At 37.2% G+C, this 18514-nt stretch overlaps 2 protein-coding genes across 2 annotated transcripts in view; one reads left to right on the top strand and one right to left on the bottom strand.

Moving 5' to 3' along the window:
• Positions 1 to 57: 57 nt before the first annotated feature.
• SAXO2 (stabilizer of axonemal microtubules 2) lies at positions 58 to 8601 on the top strand (the record flags this gene model as incomplete). Its single annotated transcript, XM_080351115.1, has 4 exons — positions 58 to 98; positions 4646 to 4825; positions 6030 to 6232; positions 7619 to 8601. 4 exons carry the CDS (start codon positions 58 to 60, stop codon positions 8599 to 8601), a joined length of 1407 nt encoding a protein of 468 aa, XP_080207241.1.
• A 4618-nt stretch (positions 8602 to 13219) lies between these two features.
• The window catches only part of ADAMTSL3 (ADAMTS like 3), a gene marked incomplete at both ends in the record, with an annotated part of 176040 nt that continues 170745 nt past the window's right edge, over positions 13220 to 18514 (bottom strand). The window contains 5 exons of the mRNA XM_080351451.1: positions 13220 to 13329; positions 13831 to 14045; positions 14604 to 14713; positions 15152 to 15350; positions 17900 to 18083. Coding sequence (XP_080207577.1) covers positions 13220 to 13329; positions 13831 to 14045; positions 14604 to 14713; positions 15152 to 15350; positions 17900 to 18083 — 818 coding nt within the window. The remainder of the gene's footprint in view (positions 13330 to 13830; positions 14046 to 14603; positions 14714 to 15151; positions 15351 to 17899; positions 18084 to 18514) is intronic.

Raw genomic sequence — 18514 nt, 5'->3', positions numbered from 1 at the left:
GCGACGGAGCGCTTCCGTAGTTACCTCAGCGGAGCGGCGCGGGCGGGCGCAGGGAGCATGAGAGCGGCTCGGTGTCTGTGCGAGATCTGCACCTGCGGGTAAGCGGACTCGCGGGGAACCGGCTTCCGCGGGCGAGGGGGACACTTCGGGTCCCCGGGAGAGCGTCCCGCGGGGGAGATGGCGGCGGGTCCCCTCAGCACTCCGGCGCTCCCCATGGCACCCCCACAAAACCATCCCTCATCTTCTCCCCCACCGCACCTGCGCCTCACCCCCTCCCGCCCCGCCTCACCAGGGGGGTCAAAGGGACCCCCATGCCTGGTCATGGCTAATATTTGTATCAGTGGGAAGGCAGAAGCTGGCTAACAGTCCCATTCCAAAAGTTTCTGGCTTCCCTTATGTCTAAAAGGGATGTCCTCAATAAATATGAAATAATATGCTTAAACAAAGCATTAAATGCATTAAAACAGAAAAGAATGGAGACACTCTTTCAAAGCTAAACCTCAGTGGCGCCAACATCCACTGAGGGGCTTTGCCAGAGGAACCCCCCAAAGAGCTCTGTCTAAAGCAACCTTGACAGAAACCCATGCAAGCAGTACAGCCTTTTAAACAGATTTAATATATCTTCACTTCTAACATCACATCCAATAATACTACCCACCGTGAAGGGAAGCCCCACTGCTTCTTCACGTCCAATGTACCCTTATGGAGACACACAGCTCATTGTACTGTAGCCTCTTTGGCGCAGGGAGGCTGGCAGAAGAGAGTACAGCAGGCAATTTTTGTGTTTAAAATTGCTATTACGCATCTATAAGTAACAATATCAATGCCATAAGTACAAAAATCCACAAGTCAGGTTTCCCAATATCATAAGGGATTTAAACCTTGTCAAATGCAGATATATACTTACAGGTTTGGTGTCAGTACTGTTAAGATTTTCAATTTCTTTATCCTACTTAAAAAAAAAAGAAGAAAAAAAAGAAAGCGTACCATGAACTACAGGTTTAATTTTGAGGTTTGTATGGCAAACATACTCTTTATGTGTTTCTGTATGGGAAGTCTGTCTACCTGTTCTTTAGCCCCTCCACCTTTTTTCTTTCTTTAATTTTCTGTAGACAGAGAGACAGGCAGTATAAAAGCTGCTTTTTGGCCGAAACTGTGAGTGTAGTTTGCCCCATGCATTTGCTTCAAAAGTCCTAGATCAATGAAGAGTTGGAACACACTGTTTTCGTGATGAGATGTCAAATCTGGCTCAGGCTCAAGTGTAAACATGGTAATATGACATAATCTGACAGCAGAAAACTGGGTTCAACTCGACTGAAAATTCTCACTTGAAAACCCCAGTTTAATAATATGACTAATTGCATAAAATATGCACAAAACTTATGATTTAAAATAAACTTTATAGTCAATAAAATCTTAAGCCATTATTGGTTTAGGCAGCACATTGTGTTTGCTTCCGTGTAGCTATAGTGGTTTTGTTTTTAGGGGAAGATTAGTCGCTTAGCAGTGTTACCTGGATATTGCAATGCATACATTGCAATGCATACATTGCAAGGTGAAGCAAAAGCTTCGCCGCTCCACGTCAGCTGCTCTCGCAAGGGCTGCTGGGAGCTTCTGGGTCTCTCGAGAACGAAAGTGCCCGATTGAGAGAAAAACAAAAATAAAAACAAAAACAATAAACTGTCAACACTAGGAGAGCAGACAGCTCTTAAAAATAGTGTCCATATGTAACATGTGCCTTTCAGACCATAGCATATGCACTGGCAGTTACAAACAAACACCACCACACAACACAAAACAGTAACTTGGAGGGTTTTTTGTTTTTAAAATAAGTTCATTATCATCATAAGCATGAAACTTTTGTCATTATTAGCCTAGTTCTCTGAGAGGAAAATACTTTGCTAGCAAGGCCCTTCAAATTTTCCTACACTGTATTAGAAACAGATCCTGAATAAGTGAAACTCAGCATCATTCTGTTAATATAATCAGAGCAACAGTATTTGGCAGTAGAGAGCCCATATACTGTCAATTTTATTTAGCCGAGATTCTGTTCAGACTTCATGCAAGCCACAAGATAGTCTCACTCAAAGAAGGAAACTAATAATAATCTGTCAAAACAGGCATCAGTCAGTCACAGGGGAAGGCATATTCTGACCAAATTAAGCTGAACTATCAGTACCTCTGGGGTTGAAGATACTTACAAGTAACAAGTTTAAAATAATCAGCGACTCAAGGAGTTCTGGCCAAATTGTAAGCAAAATATTTCTTTTATCAGAGCTGTAATTTATCTGCTTTGGTTGGTGATTCTTAGCATCATCTCTCTAAAGAGCTGTGATGCCCTATGTATTACATTTAATAAAGTTATTACCTAACTGAAAAATTTTTGGTTTAGCAGTTGGACAACATCCAAAAGTAGATTTATTGGTTAACCAAAAAAACCCTGATCTCTTCTCCAAGTCAAGTTCATATTTATATTAAGGTAATTTTACATTGCCTTTTAGGCCCACTGCGTGTTCTTTCACAGCACAGAGTAGGGGGTGTAGGATCTTCCTGAATTGTCTCATCTGAATCCAAGTAATTTTGTGCATAGATAGAGGCTGTTCAGAATTGTTTCATATGCTAGAAATGACTGGAATCAAGGACACTTTTGATTTAGCAATGAATTCTAATGCACTTTCAAAACTTTCTTTCCTTGGAGAGATACATTAGATTACTTTCACCTCTGTGTTGAATTTACCAAGAACTCCAGGCTCACTCTGCAAGTAATTATTTTTCTAGTATCTATTTCTGTTTGTAGCATTACCATTCAGCAATACAGGGAATATACTGGCAATACTGCTTAGAAAGTAGTGAGAGTTAAGTCTCTAAAGACTAGTGATATGAGAACAGAGAAGATGTTTTGTTTGGTGATTGGTCTTTCTGAACCAGCTTATGGTAAACTGTAGACTGGCAAAATGAAGTTATTGTAGAATAATATTGCTTTATTCAAACTCCTTTGAATTATATGCATAAAATGTGTGAAGAACATTATTATTTGATACCCTGTATTTCAACTGTCTTTCAAAACATACATTCAATGGTTTTAGTTTCTGCTTAACTGTTACTTTTAGATGCTACTTGACACAGCATATGCTGCTTATACTTACTGAAAAAAATATGACTAAGGTGGTAACTGAATTTCGTGAAAAATGTAGTGGCAGGCAAGCACCATGCTGAGAAATAACAGATGCCTCCTTGTTTTCCTACCTTGCCTGTTCTTTCCGTCTTCTTCCTTTTTCCACCTGGGGCTCCAAAAGGATCTGGCTCTTTAGACAGGGCTACTTCATTTCTCATTTATTGAAATACTGAGTTGGCAAAGTCAGGCAGCCCAAACGAATACCAGCTTTAGGGATCTCTAGTTCCAGACAACTTCTTTTAGTGATTTTTACATTTTACTTTTTCCAGCAGGAGTCCTTCATGTCTGCTTCTGGGTTCTATTTTACCTTTCTTTGTGCTTTTCCTCCCTGGTAGTCAGTGCTAGCTAAATATCTCTGCAGACCTTTTAACTATTCCTTCGGTAACTAGGTTCCTGGAAATTGATTAATACCTAGTAAGACATGTACACTTTAACCCTTCTTGTTTCTTTGTTTTGTATGTACAGAATTTTACAGAACTCATTTAAAAATATGCTTTATTTCTTAATTCCCTTATACCTGAACCAGTATTGCAAGTTGTTAGCCATAAGTAGGAGGAACATTTTCATTTTATATTTACCTTAAAGGAGAGATTAAATCATAATCACGCCAGACAAAATAAAATTTTAAAACTATGCTTGAAACTACCAGAGAGATACAACTGCATTATGCAAAATAGAATTAATATAATAGCATTTCCAAAACAATATAGAAAATAACATGCAACTTAATTTCATGCATAATTTGCCCAAAACAACAAGGTACAAGTAATAAATTAAGTCATGATAGATCTCTTGTCTTTTAACACAATGGTGTCACTAAAATAGGCAAGCAGGTATAATCAAATAAAGCCTATTAAGAAAAAGGAATTAATTCTAAACAAGCATAGGGTTTTTTTGGATAAAGGATTTAGTTAGTCCTTGGGAAAAAAAAAAAAGTTGAAATGTCAGAAATGGCCTGTAGAGCACTAGAAGTGCAGATGAGATTACACATTACTAAAATTTTAATAAAAAATGGTTAATTAAGAGTTGTGCTGAAAACAAATGAGCAGATGCACAAGAATTAAAAGGTAAATGATGAGGAAAAACAGTAAAGAGCATATGAGAGGAGGAATGAAGAAGAGTTGGTTATTTTTACAGATAAGACTAGTAATATAATTAAAGATTCAAAAAGAGGGAAGTGCATTGTGGCGGTAGAATCATTTAAGGGACAGAGATCAACTCCATTCTTTGTATTCTGTACTAAGGACTCACATACTGATATAGTTTATGACCATACTAGTATAGTGTGCTCTGGGACCTATGCCATCAGGACAATATTTTGTGGTTTTATCACTCAGAAAAGAGTTTTAAACAGAAGCTACTTGCATTGTTCAGTCTTCACTATTTGTTTTTCATTCCCAGTAGATAGGGCATGGGTTTTCCCATTAATGAAACTATTCAAAATGATCTCATCTGATGTGTTTTACCCAGGCGCCATCGCTGCCCTCATAAACCCACAAGGATTTATGATAATGGACAACAGCCGTGCCTCACAACAGAGTATGTGGAAAAATATCCCAAGTATAGCAACATCTCTCCTCCTCGGAGCCTCAAGCCGAAACAAGAGTACCAAGTTCATCGTGGGAGAATGGAAGGAATTACAACATTTAAGTAAACATTTTGAAGCAATGTGTTTTATAATTACTCTATAAATTTCTCATACTTTCTCACTTAAAGGAGGACCGAATATTGGATTGCAATCATTTTCAAAGTGCAATCATTACATCCTTTACATTTTTACCATACTTAAAAGTATAAATTTTGAGTGTAGAAATACAGTTACCACAAAAATGTCATAAGAAATAGTGAAGAACACATACAAAAAGATTTGCATTCTTTACAGCATCCTTTAACCTACCGTCTAAAATTTTTGTCCTTGTTCTCAGCCTCTTTTGGAAATCTAGGTCTCATTGAGCCTGAAAAAGCTGGCAAACTAGGTAACTTTCTGTAATACACGTGTGGAAAATGAAACCTTAAGAAAAAGGAACAGAGATTTCCTTTATGCAGGCAGTTCTAAATTACTAGGAGTTTGAAGAAAGCCAACTGTCTAGGCGTTCACAATCTAGGCGTTCACAAAATCTGTCCTATCAGTGTACAGACTCTGATGTTAAGCTTACAAAGTTAAAGAGCATTTTTCAAAGAGTTAGAAACAGACATCACTCATCATTAATAATGCAACAGGATCATAAACCTTTACTTTTTTATTATTGTTTTTCTTTCAAACTATAAGGGCAACAGGTGAAACTTCTTTCTTTGTTTCTAAAAAAACAAAAGGGACATACATAGAAAGGACAAACACCCTTCTGCAAGGTTGATTGTGTACTGCATAGACTGTTTAAACACATATGTAATATACATCTTTTTAATGTAATGTGTCCATATGAACTGGTGAAATGCTCTTTCTGATTATATTCCATTCTCCTCATTCAATTAGTAAATGCTGACACTTGTAGTAGTTGGACCTTTGCTCTGCTTCTCCTTTCTGGATCATCTCTTTGCAGCAACTTTTTCACGACTCGTTTCAGAGATCTTAAAGAACATTTTTAAACTGAGAATGAGACTCAGAGTGTTGAAAAAGCTGCTTCACCACCTACCTTTGAATAAACACTATATCATGTATCAGAAACCCTAGATTTATGTACTATGGTTTTCTTTCTTGCTTGCTATCCCTCTAACATATGGCATCAGATTGATTTTTTTTCAAAGTAAACACTATACGTCATTGTTTTTCCAACTAAGGAAAAAATTTGAACAATGACTCCATCAGAAAAAAAAAATAATAAATTAACCAGTGTTTCCTTTTTCCCCAATTCAGATCTGATTATTTACCATACGATATTGTGAAGCGACCTTTTCGGGTACAAGAAGAATATAAACCAAAGACGGGAGAGATAGAACTGGGAACCACATACCAGAAAGATTATAATGCTCATAAAATACAAACAGTGACATTAGTAAGACCTCTAGAGAGAAAACACACTACTGGAGGAAAATTGGATACCATACCAACCTATCAAGGTAATATTATATGCTGCCTTTAGAAAGAGAAATAACCAAGGTGAAGGTAGCATTTTGAATTATCTATATTAGAAACTGGGTTTCTTAGCTTGGGCCAGAGAGTAAGACATAACAGAAAACAGGTGATAATGCCTTAAGATGTTCAGCACTCCAGTTGTTTGGAGGTGACACTTATTCATTCTAAGCAAAAAGCTTTCTCTAAGGTTTTCTTGGCTAAAAGGAGAGAAATTCTAACATACACTAGGCTATCTCAAGCAAAAGTTGGTTGCAATTCAATTTCCAGTATATCTTTCAGATAGTTTAACTCATGTAATGTTTTTTTTTTTTCTACAGAAGTAGATTTTAGATTCCTTTCTTATGTACTGTATTGCTTACATATCATCCTAGAAATGATCTGGTTTGACACAAGCTATTCCATTACAATGGTCAGCACAAAGGCACTAAATCATTTAAGTCATTCTGGCAATTACTTTGATATACTTCATACAAGTAGAAAATTTTATATATAAACTGTGTTATTGAATTTGTTACATGTACTGCATGGCAGCCCGAGCTAGAAGTAAGTAACAGAGTTATATTTCACTAGTTCTTTAAGCTTAGGCCTATGCTAGACAGAAATACATTTGTATAAATATATTCCACTTATATTTATTAATTCTCAATCGTTTATAAGAAATTTAAATATTTCTGTTTAGCCTGTGTGTAAGTAATACACTTGCAAATAATAGTTTAGCATAGTCTCATCATAAACAGCATCTCATCTAAGCATTCAACTGCTTCATTTAAAATGTGGTGCACCATTCAACAGGAAGTAAGGATCAAGGAGTGGAAATACACTGAAGCTGAATCACTTCAGTGGTTGCAAGACAACAATTTGATTTCAACTGCCCATGAATAAGTTTAGATCGGACAGTAGGGTTTGTAACTATAGCAGAACAGTCTGGTAGTAAAAAAACACCCAGAAGCAAAGAAAAAAAAAATCCCAACAAGCTTTAAGATGATATAATGTTGATAAGAAAATTATGAGAGAGAATTCTCTCGATCAGTAGTGAACATGAACCATTGACTTATGAGGTTCATTTCAGTCTTGTATATTTGCATAAACTTCTAAGTAAAATGTAATATATTGTATATGGCTATTTTCTGTATAGAATACACACTAAGTATGTGCATGCAGCATTTTCTTTTTCCTTGAGGAAATATTTGAAATAGGCCATCATGTACAACTTTTTGTCTGTTTTTTATCACATCACAAACACAAAGATAACATTATCATATATTTTCTTTGTTTTACAAGATTTAATGCCAGAAGAATTTGGCTTAATTTTAAAGGAATGGTCTTAAGTAATAACACCTGTATGGTGAAGTTTTGTTTTTGCCTTAAAGATGACTATAGGTCATGGGAAGTTCAAAGAAGGGAACCTAGTAAGGTGGAGCATATATACCACCCATCTACAGAGAAGTTTGGAAATTCTACTACGTTTCAAGATGACTTTATTCCTAGGGAACTGAATCCTAGAAGAAGTTTTAAACCTCCTTGTGTAGCCAAGGTTTCAGATGTGCCTTTTGATAGCACCACTAGCCATCGCACTTCTTATATCGCTCATCAACTGGAACCGAGATTCATGAGATCAAAAGAAGAGTACAAGCCAAGCAACCAACCCTTTGAAGATCTCACAACCCACCGTAATGATTTTAAAGGGCTACCCGGGCAACTTACAAAAAGCTGCAAGCCTGAAAATGTGAAAGTTGGATCCAGTGCTCATTTTAATGGAGTCACTGAATTCCAGGATCGTTTTCAGCCATGGCTGGTCTCTTTGCCTGAGGTCCACAAAACGAAGGAGTACGTTCCACCTGCAGGCAACATGGATTTTAACTCCACGAGCCACCTTGATTACATTAAGCATGAAATTTCTCCTGCTGTCCCTGTAAGACCGGTTTCTAATGGAAGAAGAACCAATGCCCCTTTTCAAGGGAATACTACTACAAAGGAAGACTTCAAAGCTTGGGGCAGCTGTCGGCAAGAGATTATTAAGAAACAACAGGAAATTCCAAAACCTACAGGAAAATTTTATGATTTAACTACATTCAAATCTCATTACACACCACATCAGATCATTCCAGCTCGAAGTTTCAAACCTACACATGCTATAGTTCCTAATTCAGCTCCATTTCAAGATGAAACTATGTATCGCACAGAGTATACTCCTAAGAAACAAGATACCTGCCCAGCAAATTATCCATCTCCTCCAGGTTATGTTTATGTAAACACAGATTCTCACGGTCACAAGTTCTTCCGTCAGCTTACTCCAGAACTTTCTGAGTCAAACAGTAACCCCATTCCAAAGGAAGTAGCTGTTCTGTCGTAATATTTAAATGGAGTATTTCAAACATCCTGGTACAATAATTGGGATCCTATTTGTTTACTTCTTCTTTAAATAATACCTAAAGTAAATCAAATCATGCAAATTATGATTTTAAAAGCATTTAAACTAATAGCTTGAAGAAAATCAAAGCAAAACCAGAAGTTTATTACAAAATTAGTAAAGATTTGACAATTTTGGTAGGAATAATGCATCTTACATGGCATCTATTCTTGTTTTGATTGAGCATACTACTTTTCTTGACTTCCCAGATTTCATTATGCTCCATCTCAAGCATGCATCGTACATTTAATTCTTTCAGATTTTGTGCAAATCAAATGATTGTATTTGTGAAATAGCAACTAACTTTTTATCATAACTTTTTTCATATTATAGCAAATAATGCTATGATAATCTAAATAATTAGCTCATCAGTCCAGCTTTTCATCTCATCATCTTTTGGGTAATCAGATAAAATGATTTTTTTCTATACATTTTGCTGCCCATGTCACAAAATAGCACCCTATGACACCTATGCATTTCTAAAAACCTGGGTTTAGCTTTAGTCATCGTTACTTCTTCATCCAGTTCTGAAAAGAGTATAAAGGTCACGCTGAAATTTCTGATAGCAATTAACAAGTAGTAATCTTGCTCTTTTTCAGTACACATACTTGAAATCACTCAGACGTAAAGAGCAGGTCATTAGACTCTGTTTCCTAATGTCCTTGATCGTGGTTTTTTCAGCCTTACTTCCAAAGAAAAAGCTGATACAAAGCTTTGGACACACTGAAACACTGTGTGTCCTCTGCTCTCTCCGAGTAATTATTAAACCCAGCGTGCAAATTCAATCAAATTGCACAAAGAGATTTCACAGATGATTTTTTGAGTTTCTAAGGTAGATGGTGAGGAAGTAGAGAGAAGGAGGCTCAAAGTGTTAGCATCCATCTGACCACGACAGTTTTTGGTCCTGCTAACTGATTTTTAGAGCTATACAGCCCGCTATCAGTGACAAAGATCACTGTAGAGGCAGTCTGAAGGGGGAAATGGCAGAAAACTATAAAGGTGTATGTAGAGATAATGGAAACTAGTGTAAACTCAGTTAAAGACACATCAGCCAAGATGCAGAAATCTCTAGACAGCCTGGCTTCAGTCTGCCTGCTCTTCAAAGAATTACTTGTTACATAGAAACCAAAACTTTTATAGAAACTATACATGCAATGATTATGCTTTTGTATGAGATATTTAGTATTTTCTCTATGTGTATTTACCTGACTTTGGGAAATTTAGATTAACTTATTTCAGTCCTATTATGCTCATGATTTAACCAAGTCCAAATAAAGAGTTCTATGATTAACAGTATTATCATGTTCTATCACAGTACAGCAGTATGATTTTTTTCAGTATTGCATAACTTGTACACATTGGAGAATTATATGCTCATACTTCATAAACCAAATCACCAATAAAAGGACTAAGATCAACTTGGGTCATTCTCTGTCCGGCCTCAACTGAGGAAACAAAGTCAACACTTTGCACAGTTACACAAGTCCATGTCCTACACACAATCTTGGTACCTCAGGAGTTTACCAAAGCTCCTAGTATCCTTCAGCTCTCTTTTCTAGGGAGAAATAAAATTCATTCAGAAATGCAATCTAAATCCATGAAATTACGTGTGCCTGCATGTTCTGCTGAAAATAACTCTTCCTCTGGGTCTGTGAGCCCAGATGCTTTTTGTAATATTCACAGCTGTTTTTTTTTTTTTTGTTCTAAAGTCACTTCTTCCTCTTAAATTATGGAAAGTCATTTGCTGCCACCTGCCAGCACGGTACAAAAATCTTTGAGAGGAAGTGAAGGGATATTGAGATACGTTTAACAGTTCTTTGCAGATGTGTTTCAAGACAGTTAGAGGGGAGGGGGCGTATTTCCATTTCATTTTGCCCTTAATCTTTTCCCCTATGTTTAACAGTGAAAGAGAGAAGCCTTTATTACATTACAGTTGAAAGAGCCGCACCCTACCGATTGTGCTTCCAGACAAAGCAGCAAAATACAAACCTTCAGACACTCTTCAATACTTGAGGTCAACTTTTTCATAAGCAACATATTCTTGAAAGGCAGACAAGATGAACAGCAGGCTGGAAAACTAATATTTCTCAAAATAACAGATGCTAAAAGAGCATTTTATGATGTCATGCTAAAGCAAGATGTAAAAGCAGAAAAGGTACTTATGGATTCAATTGCTGTTCTAAAAGTGCATTTTGTCTCTTCATGCACTGCGCTATATAGAGCGTGTTCCACACAACTGCTGCACAGAATCTTTCTTTTCTAAAGATTGCACAGAAAAAATGCATTAATGACACAAAAGGAAAATTAAACCAACCCACGCACCTTTGCCAATCACTCTGAAACACCACCAATTTATTGCTAGACATTTCTTTTTAATTTAATAAAAATTTTTAAGGCTTTTCTTGCCATGTTATTTATGAGACTCTTCTTTCTAAACTCTATTACACATACTGGATATTCTGAACCAAGGTTTTTTTTCACATCCCTATTGGCTTCACCCATGAAATATAAACCATAGAGCTGTTACCATAACCATAGAGTCAGGTTACATCTGTGTTGCCTCTTAATAGCAGTGCAAACAGACTGCAACGAAGCTGCGAATCTGTCTGATAAGCTGTCAAAAAATAAGAATTCATCTTTACTTTGAAAAAATCCCAGAATTATGGGCATTGTAGGTTGATAAAATAACACTTGGAATAAAAGCATAGCTAACATGAAAATTACAGTAATAAACAATCTCTGGGTAATCACAGTATTGAATAATCAAACTAGAGTTTATTTCAGAAATATCAAAACTACTTTCGATAAAGCTAAATATTAGACATCTTCAGTTACTGGAGAAGCAATAAAATAATCTACAAAGAAATATCATGCCAGATGCAATAACAAACATTTACAGCACTGCTCCTGTATAGCATGCATACTTGACCAAAGAGAAAATTAAAGCAACAAAAAATGCTATGTGTTAACATTTGAAATCTTTAAATATAAAAGAAAAACACAAATAAGAAATTTAGGTAATAAGAAAAAAAATATACGTCCAAAAATCTTTATTAAACACTGTACAAAACAAAATATTGCACTTTAAAATCAGACAATAAATATCTACAAAGTATCTTACAAATGTTTTCTTTTAATTTAAAAAACTGCTTAAACAAATCAAGACCCATTGCTGATTAAAAAGATAATGATCAGGAACATCCTCTCCTTGCAGTCAGCCTTGGACACAACAGTCCACACTAAACATTTTCTATACAGTAGTGCTAATGTAATTCTCAGTGATGCAAACCCCCTGTGCGGGAATGCTGGTTCCAGAACTGCTCTGACAACACACCCGCTAATTAGCATGTCGTGTAGTTCAGTAATGCAACACAAGATCCAAGTCAGTACAAGCGTTCAGGCCTCCAACGCGTGCAGTAGTTTGGAAACTACAAAAGAAAAAACCCATCTGTCTGCTGCTTTCTCCGAGGTTCTCTCTGCTTATAGCCCTAGTGAGGCACAATCTGCAACATGTTCAGAATTTAACAACTAGCAAATGACTCAAATGGTTAATGGTCATGATGAAACGCCATATTGCTGGAAAACTGCTCAAAATAGATTTCTTACACTTGCCTATCTTCGTAATTAATAACTCTTTCTTGGACATTTTTGCCCATTAACACAGGAAAAAAATATTCAGGATGGAAAATCTGACAGCTGTGTCTGGCCAGTTATTGGCTCCTCATTTGACTTGACGTGCACAAGAACAGCAGTCACAAGTGTTTCATTCACAGCTCTGACAAGGAAGCCTCATGTCTAACTTAAAATCAGTAGAAAAGTCTAATCATGCCGGAGCCTCAACTGCACTTCAGTGACTGGAGCAGCATAGAAACAATGGAAAATGACTTCTCATTTATCTGAAAGAGATCTATTGCTATTTTGAAAATTGTACTAGCATCTATAATGTCTTCCACTGTGTACACATAAATATAAGCACAGAAAATAAAATGTACTTCCCATGATCCCATGAGATCAACCCTTAAGCTCAAGTTGTTTATGAAAATGAGGTTGATGTCAAAAATTTTATAGCTACAGGCCATGGCTTATATAAATTAAAAAATTGTGTTAAAGTTGATAAAACAATAAAAACAAAACCTTGGGGTCAATAGTTGCTGCATTCCAAAATTCTTCAAAGGATTTTGTGACTTTGTTTTTTCCAATGAGTCAAGGACAGTGAGCACTACCTAGTGCTTTTCAATAATACTATTTCCCATGACAAAATGATAAGGTGATTGCCTGTAAAGTTTTACAAGTGATACGCTGTGATATTGTCTTCCTAACTCAGACACAAAAATGTTTAATACACTAAAAGTTCCATCGCAAATAGTGGATAATAAAAGTTCCCAGAAAAAAATACCCTGTCCAGCATATCACTCTGCAATACTGTTCTTTCATTAGCCCCATATTTCCATTTAACTGTTATGACTAATGTCTTATTTACAAGTATGTACTTTGAGCAGCCTAATTTAATGAATCTCTTCCCATCTCTTCACTGCAGCATCATGAACTTTCCATAGAAGAGTTACACTTCTTGACATGATTGACAACATCTTTGTTTGTAGATGTCTATCAAGCATAACTTTAGTTGCTTTACAAATGTACAGTAGTGAGTTGTATCCTTGCATTCGCCTTCTGAAAAATATATTTAAACATTAAAAGGCTTTATAACGGACAAAAGATAAATAGTAGAACTTGTAATTGTAAACAACTGACGGATTCTTGGTAACTTTGTAGTTATTTTACATTTCTGGCAATAGGTCACAAATAAGAGGTGTGATCTCACTGCATTCATGTACTTATTGTCTGTTTCAGAAAACTACTCCATCTTTCAGGATTTAACAGCTTGCTCAGAGACTTATGAGTCACAACTGGCACAGACATGTAGAGAAGTTTGCATAAAACAACTTCCGAAATATCCTGTTTCTAAAAGTGCTTTTGAGGCTTTAATATCAAACTGGCCTACTCAGAGAAAAATAACCCCAGGATGACGAAGTGCTCCTTGGAGAGGATAGTTTTACCCTTGATGTACAATCAAATGGTTGTAGAATCACTAGCATACAACCGTGAGTCACCTTCTAATATAACTGCTACAAACTATTACTATGCTCATATATAAAAAAGATGTTTACATACTGCCACAGGATGTGACATTGCAGTGTTGCCAGGTCACTGGTCTCTTCCTCCATCCGCAATATTGATCAGCCACAGGTTTGTTACTCTTTCTGTGTACACAGTACACTCGTCTGGACTGAAACCCACTCCCGCAGTCCACACTGCAAGGCCTCCAAGGGCCTGTCTGCCAATGGACATCACACGCCTCTGAAGAACAGTTTCTTCTGACAGGAGATCTGTGGAGGAAAATAAATGGCAGTTAAATGCTTACTTTTGTGCTAAACCTTTATTTGCAGAATGATAGCATGAGTATCAGAAAGGACTTCTGGAGACTAATTAGTCCATGCCCCCCGCTTGTAGCACAGTAAACTAGTCCAGGTTGCTCCAGACCATAAATAAACCAATTTACGTGGTCCACAAACTAAGGCCCAGATATATTTTATTTTATAAAATTTGGGCAGCAATAGACCAGAATAAAAAGTAATATCAGAAGAGACCTATCTCAGTAGTAACGAAAAAAAGTTATGGCAGATCACTCCAATTTCTAGTTTCTTTGGGGAGTCAAGATTCCCTCAACTCTATTTCTAGCTTTGCCTTTAGCACAGCGAAGGACACTGATCAAATCCATTACTCTCATCGGACAACTGAATTCATCCAGTGTATGCACAGAGACGACTGTCATTACTTCCTTTCCTTGTGTTTGATATGTAAGAATTTGCATATTTATACTGCACTGACAATCGTGTATCTTTGATCATCTGAAGATCTAACTTGCAATGCTTCAGACTGTGTACCTCTTTCTTTCATCACAAGAAGAGTTTCGCACCAAAGATCCATTACGAAGCTGGCATATAAAGTGACGATGCTGTAAACCTACAGGGCGGCCTACACAGTGACTGGAACACTAAAAAGTGAGAGAAAAGGATGAGGGGAAAGAGAAAGAAACAACCAAGTTAATCATATATACTAGCAATATATTAGCTTAAAACATGGAATATATAGCAATGGATTAGCTTATAAAATATATTGAAAGTAATACTCAGGTTTCAGCTCATGTCTTTGACAAAGCCAAGTAGCTCAGACATCGCAAAAAAAACCAACAAAAACCAAACCAACCAACCAACCAACAAAAACCCCACAAAAACCAAAACAAAAAATAACCAGAAAACCCCAAACCAAAACACACCAACCAGGATTTGTAATTCACTGGTCTGAAAGGTAATTACAACTAGTGCTATATAGCTTGCTCTTTGTGCAACAGAATAGATCTTCAGCCCGTGAAATGATGACACTGATACACTTTTATACCAAAAGGAGGTTCTAGACAAACTCTGTAACTTACTTGCGTCTGTATTGTCCCCGCTGTACACGAATGACCCGTACACGGTTTCCTTCCCACAGGACGATCCCTGTGTACACAAGCATCTGGTAGCAGTGTGAGCACACTGCCATTGGCTTTTACTTGTTGACAAGTTATTTGTCGATAACGAAATCCATTGCCACAAGATGCAGAGCACTCAGACCATGGACTAGTTACCCACCTGTAGGATGCAGAAGTAAATTTGTAGCAATCATAAAAGCATTGCAAACTTGCTGGTAGTTTGCAGCAATCTGTTTGCAAATAAGAACCAAAAAAAAACCTGTCACTGCAAATTTTAGTTATGAGAAAAGGTAGAATCAGAGCTTTTTCAGCTGTTAGGCAAGACCTTATAAATTTGGTTAAATGATGACTTCCGAGATAACTGTGGCTCAATATATGCTAACAGAATTTATATGGCTTCTTACCCAAAAGGTTATATTAGGTAAACCACGTAGACCCTGCTGGACTTAACATTTCTGAAGGAAGAACAGTGTACTTTTCTGTAACTTATAAAATGACTGGTACTGATTTACTTACTACTAAGGTGAAGGGTGTCATAGCTCATCCAAATTTATTACATCAAGATCTTGCTAGATAATGGCTCAAGCAGAACATGTTATTTATTGATTAGAAGCTGCAAAGATTTAGTCTGTCTTGGCAGCTAGGAACAATACTGGGGAAGCAACAGGTGGTAATACAATTTATTTCACTTGATCTTTTCATAAATCTAGGCTAGAAATACAGAATGGGACTTTATGTGTAGCACAACTGTGACAACAGGAAAAATATTCTGTTCTCTTTAGGAATTATTTCATTTTCATACAGTGAAACAGTTTATATCCATTCAAGGAAGATTAATCTTTTACAGTCTGGACTTTTGTCTTTTTCTTCCTTTTAAATCTCAAGTAATTTTGCAAACATTTGGTGCAGTGCATGCACAGCAAGTCAGCCAGCCCCAAATTTGGCAAATACTTAGAGCACAAGTTAAGTACATGCTTAAACTCTTATATTTGCTTAACTGTACTTCTATTCTGTGCTGAAGATAAGTGATTAAACACATGCAAACCACTTTGAATTACAAGGGCCCATGATAATGATCATACATCTAAGCTTTTGTAATTCTATGGATACATTTTAAAGAGTTGCCCTGAGGCAAGAAGATCATGTAGAAATCAGAAAGTGGGAAATGGAAAGAGAAGTCTGAACATTTTGCACTTCCATCCTAGGTTGGTAATGCCAGGGAGGGAGGAGAGGTTGGTGGCACCAGGAGCCAGACACAGGGCTGTTGTCCAGGTATCTGGGATGCACTTCCTATATGGGAAGCATGGAATACTTCATAAAAGAAAAGCAATTTTTATGTTTACATATATGTATAATTCAAGGTAGAGTTAATTATGATAGTATGCACATAATTCCCTTCCACTGGTAAATTCATAAAGCAAAATTAAAAGCAAAATCAGTCCAAGTATTTTTATTAAGAGAATGTAGGTCCCAGTCTGTTTAGCCATATTAAATAACTGATGCTTTTTTGTGGTGAATACTGTGATAATTAGAGATTGTTAAGTCACGCACTGTGGTCCACTGAAAAGGCACAACCTTGCTTGGGGGAGCCCTGGGCCCCTCTAGTATCCTCCTCACTCTCTCATCTGCTCTGAATGGCTGAATTTTAAGAAGGAAACCTGCAACTGAGTCTGTGCATTTCAAATGGTTAGTTCTATTTCAGTATTTTTCCACTGGCAAAAAGTTTGCTTGTTATGGTCTGGCTGGGGTTCACACTCACAATTTAAAATTTTGGCTGCCAATAATGAAATAGAAACAAATTTCTCTTGATATTTATCTGTTGCTATGTTTTCTGGTTTTGACACAGGGTTTAGAACATACTGGCAAGATGCACTCCCAGAATGTCAGCTAAGGTCTTAACACATCTCTCCGAACATTTTCCGGCAACGGACAACTCCAAAATGTATGCATGACTTTTCATCCCTCACAGATTTTTATGTTGCTGACAGGGATGGCCAATTCTTTCAAGCAACGGAAAGCACTTGTTTTGAGGACTCTTGTGGGATTTCCTGCTAAAAGCCTAGAGAAACGCCTTGTTGAGCTGGAATGCTCAGTTCAACTCACCAAGTGTAGAGGTAACGTTTTGGCTTTTGGAATCAGATGTTGTGGTATACTTGCCTCTAATATAAAGATTTTCTGACCCAAGATCACAAGGCACTCCAGTTAATCCAGTGAGAAAATTGGCAAGGTAGGACACGCAAGGAGCGTGACACTGTGGTGAGGGGTATTAGCGACAAATGAGGCATTCCATAGTAAACATCCTACTCAGAGCTCTGCTGGCATGGAAGGAGAAGAGGCAAACAGACTCCACACACAAGTATCCTGGCTGCTCTAAACGTAATGAGTTTTCTCTTGGGGCATTGTCATGGTTTGCACAAAGCTAGCACACCAGTGTCTCAGAGAGACCTCCAGCTTAGCTTTCAAGATATGAATGTGGTAGCAGCAAGACTTGCTGCAGCAGCATGGAGACTTGCAGAGAGCTCATTTATTCAGGTCTATCAAGCATTTCCCTACTTGCTTGTTACCCATTTTCACATCTCATGCTTTAGGGTTCATGATAAAATAAAATCCATATTTCAGACTCTGAGTATGAACACAGAAACAGTTTCAGGAGGTTGTGAGTGTGTTTTAATACACATAGAGCACACAGGAATAGAACAGAAAGTTTACCTGGCAGGGCAGTCATCTGTGTTACATGACTGGTAAATTATCTCTGGCTCTTGCAGCCCTCTGCATAATGATTCATTTACTTTCTGTTTCTCTGCATTCACACACTGTAGTCTTCTGGAGCGGGTTCCTGAATTCCCACAGCTAGCAGAGCAAGTACTCCACTCAGTGTATTCCCATTTATGATCTGAGAAATGCAATTGAAAGTAGTGTGAGAGAGGCACTATACTTTACAACTGTGTCACATTTTAATTGACTTGGCAGCATATTCTATAAGCTAGAGAGATACTGCGTCCTCTGTAGAAGAGCAAATATTTCAGCATTGTGAAAAGGGATCATAAGCCGAAGTAGAATTTAGTCCTACTCAGCTTCCCTTCAAGTTCAGCCCTTACAAATGAGCATGAAGTTCTCTATAAGGCAAATGCGATCAGCACATGTGCTCATGAAGGGCAGAACCTTGCTCACAGTAGGAACTGATGAACTTCTTTAAAAACTTTCATAATGTTTTTATACAATGAGCATTAAAAGGAGGAAACTGTAAATCAGGCTCTCTAGGTTTCCTGCTGTTCTAGAAAAAGTTTATTCTGAAGAAAACTCATCTTACTCCAGACACTTCCC

This window comes from Nesoenas mayeri (assembly GCF_963082525.1).
Source record: "Nesoenas mayeri genome assembly, chromosome: 11".
NCBI lineage: Eukaryota > Metazoa > Chordata > Aves > Columbiformes > Columbidae > Nesoenas > Nesoenas mayeri.
The sequence above is the reverse complement of the archived record's forward strand: the minus strand, read 5'-3'. Positions and strand labels throughout refer to the sequence as shown.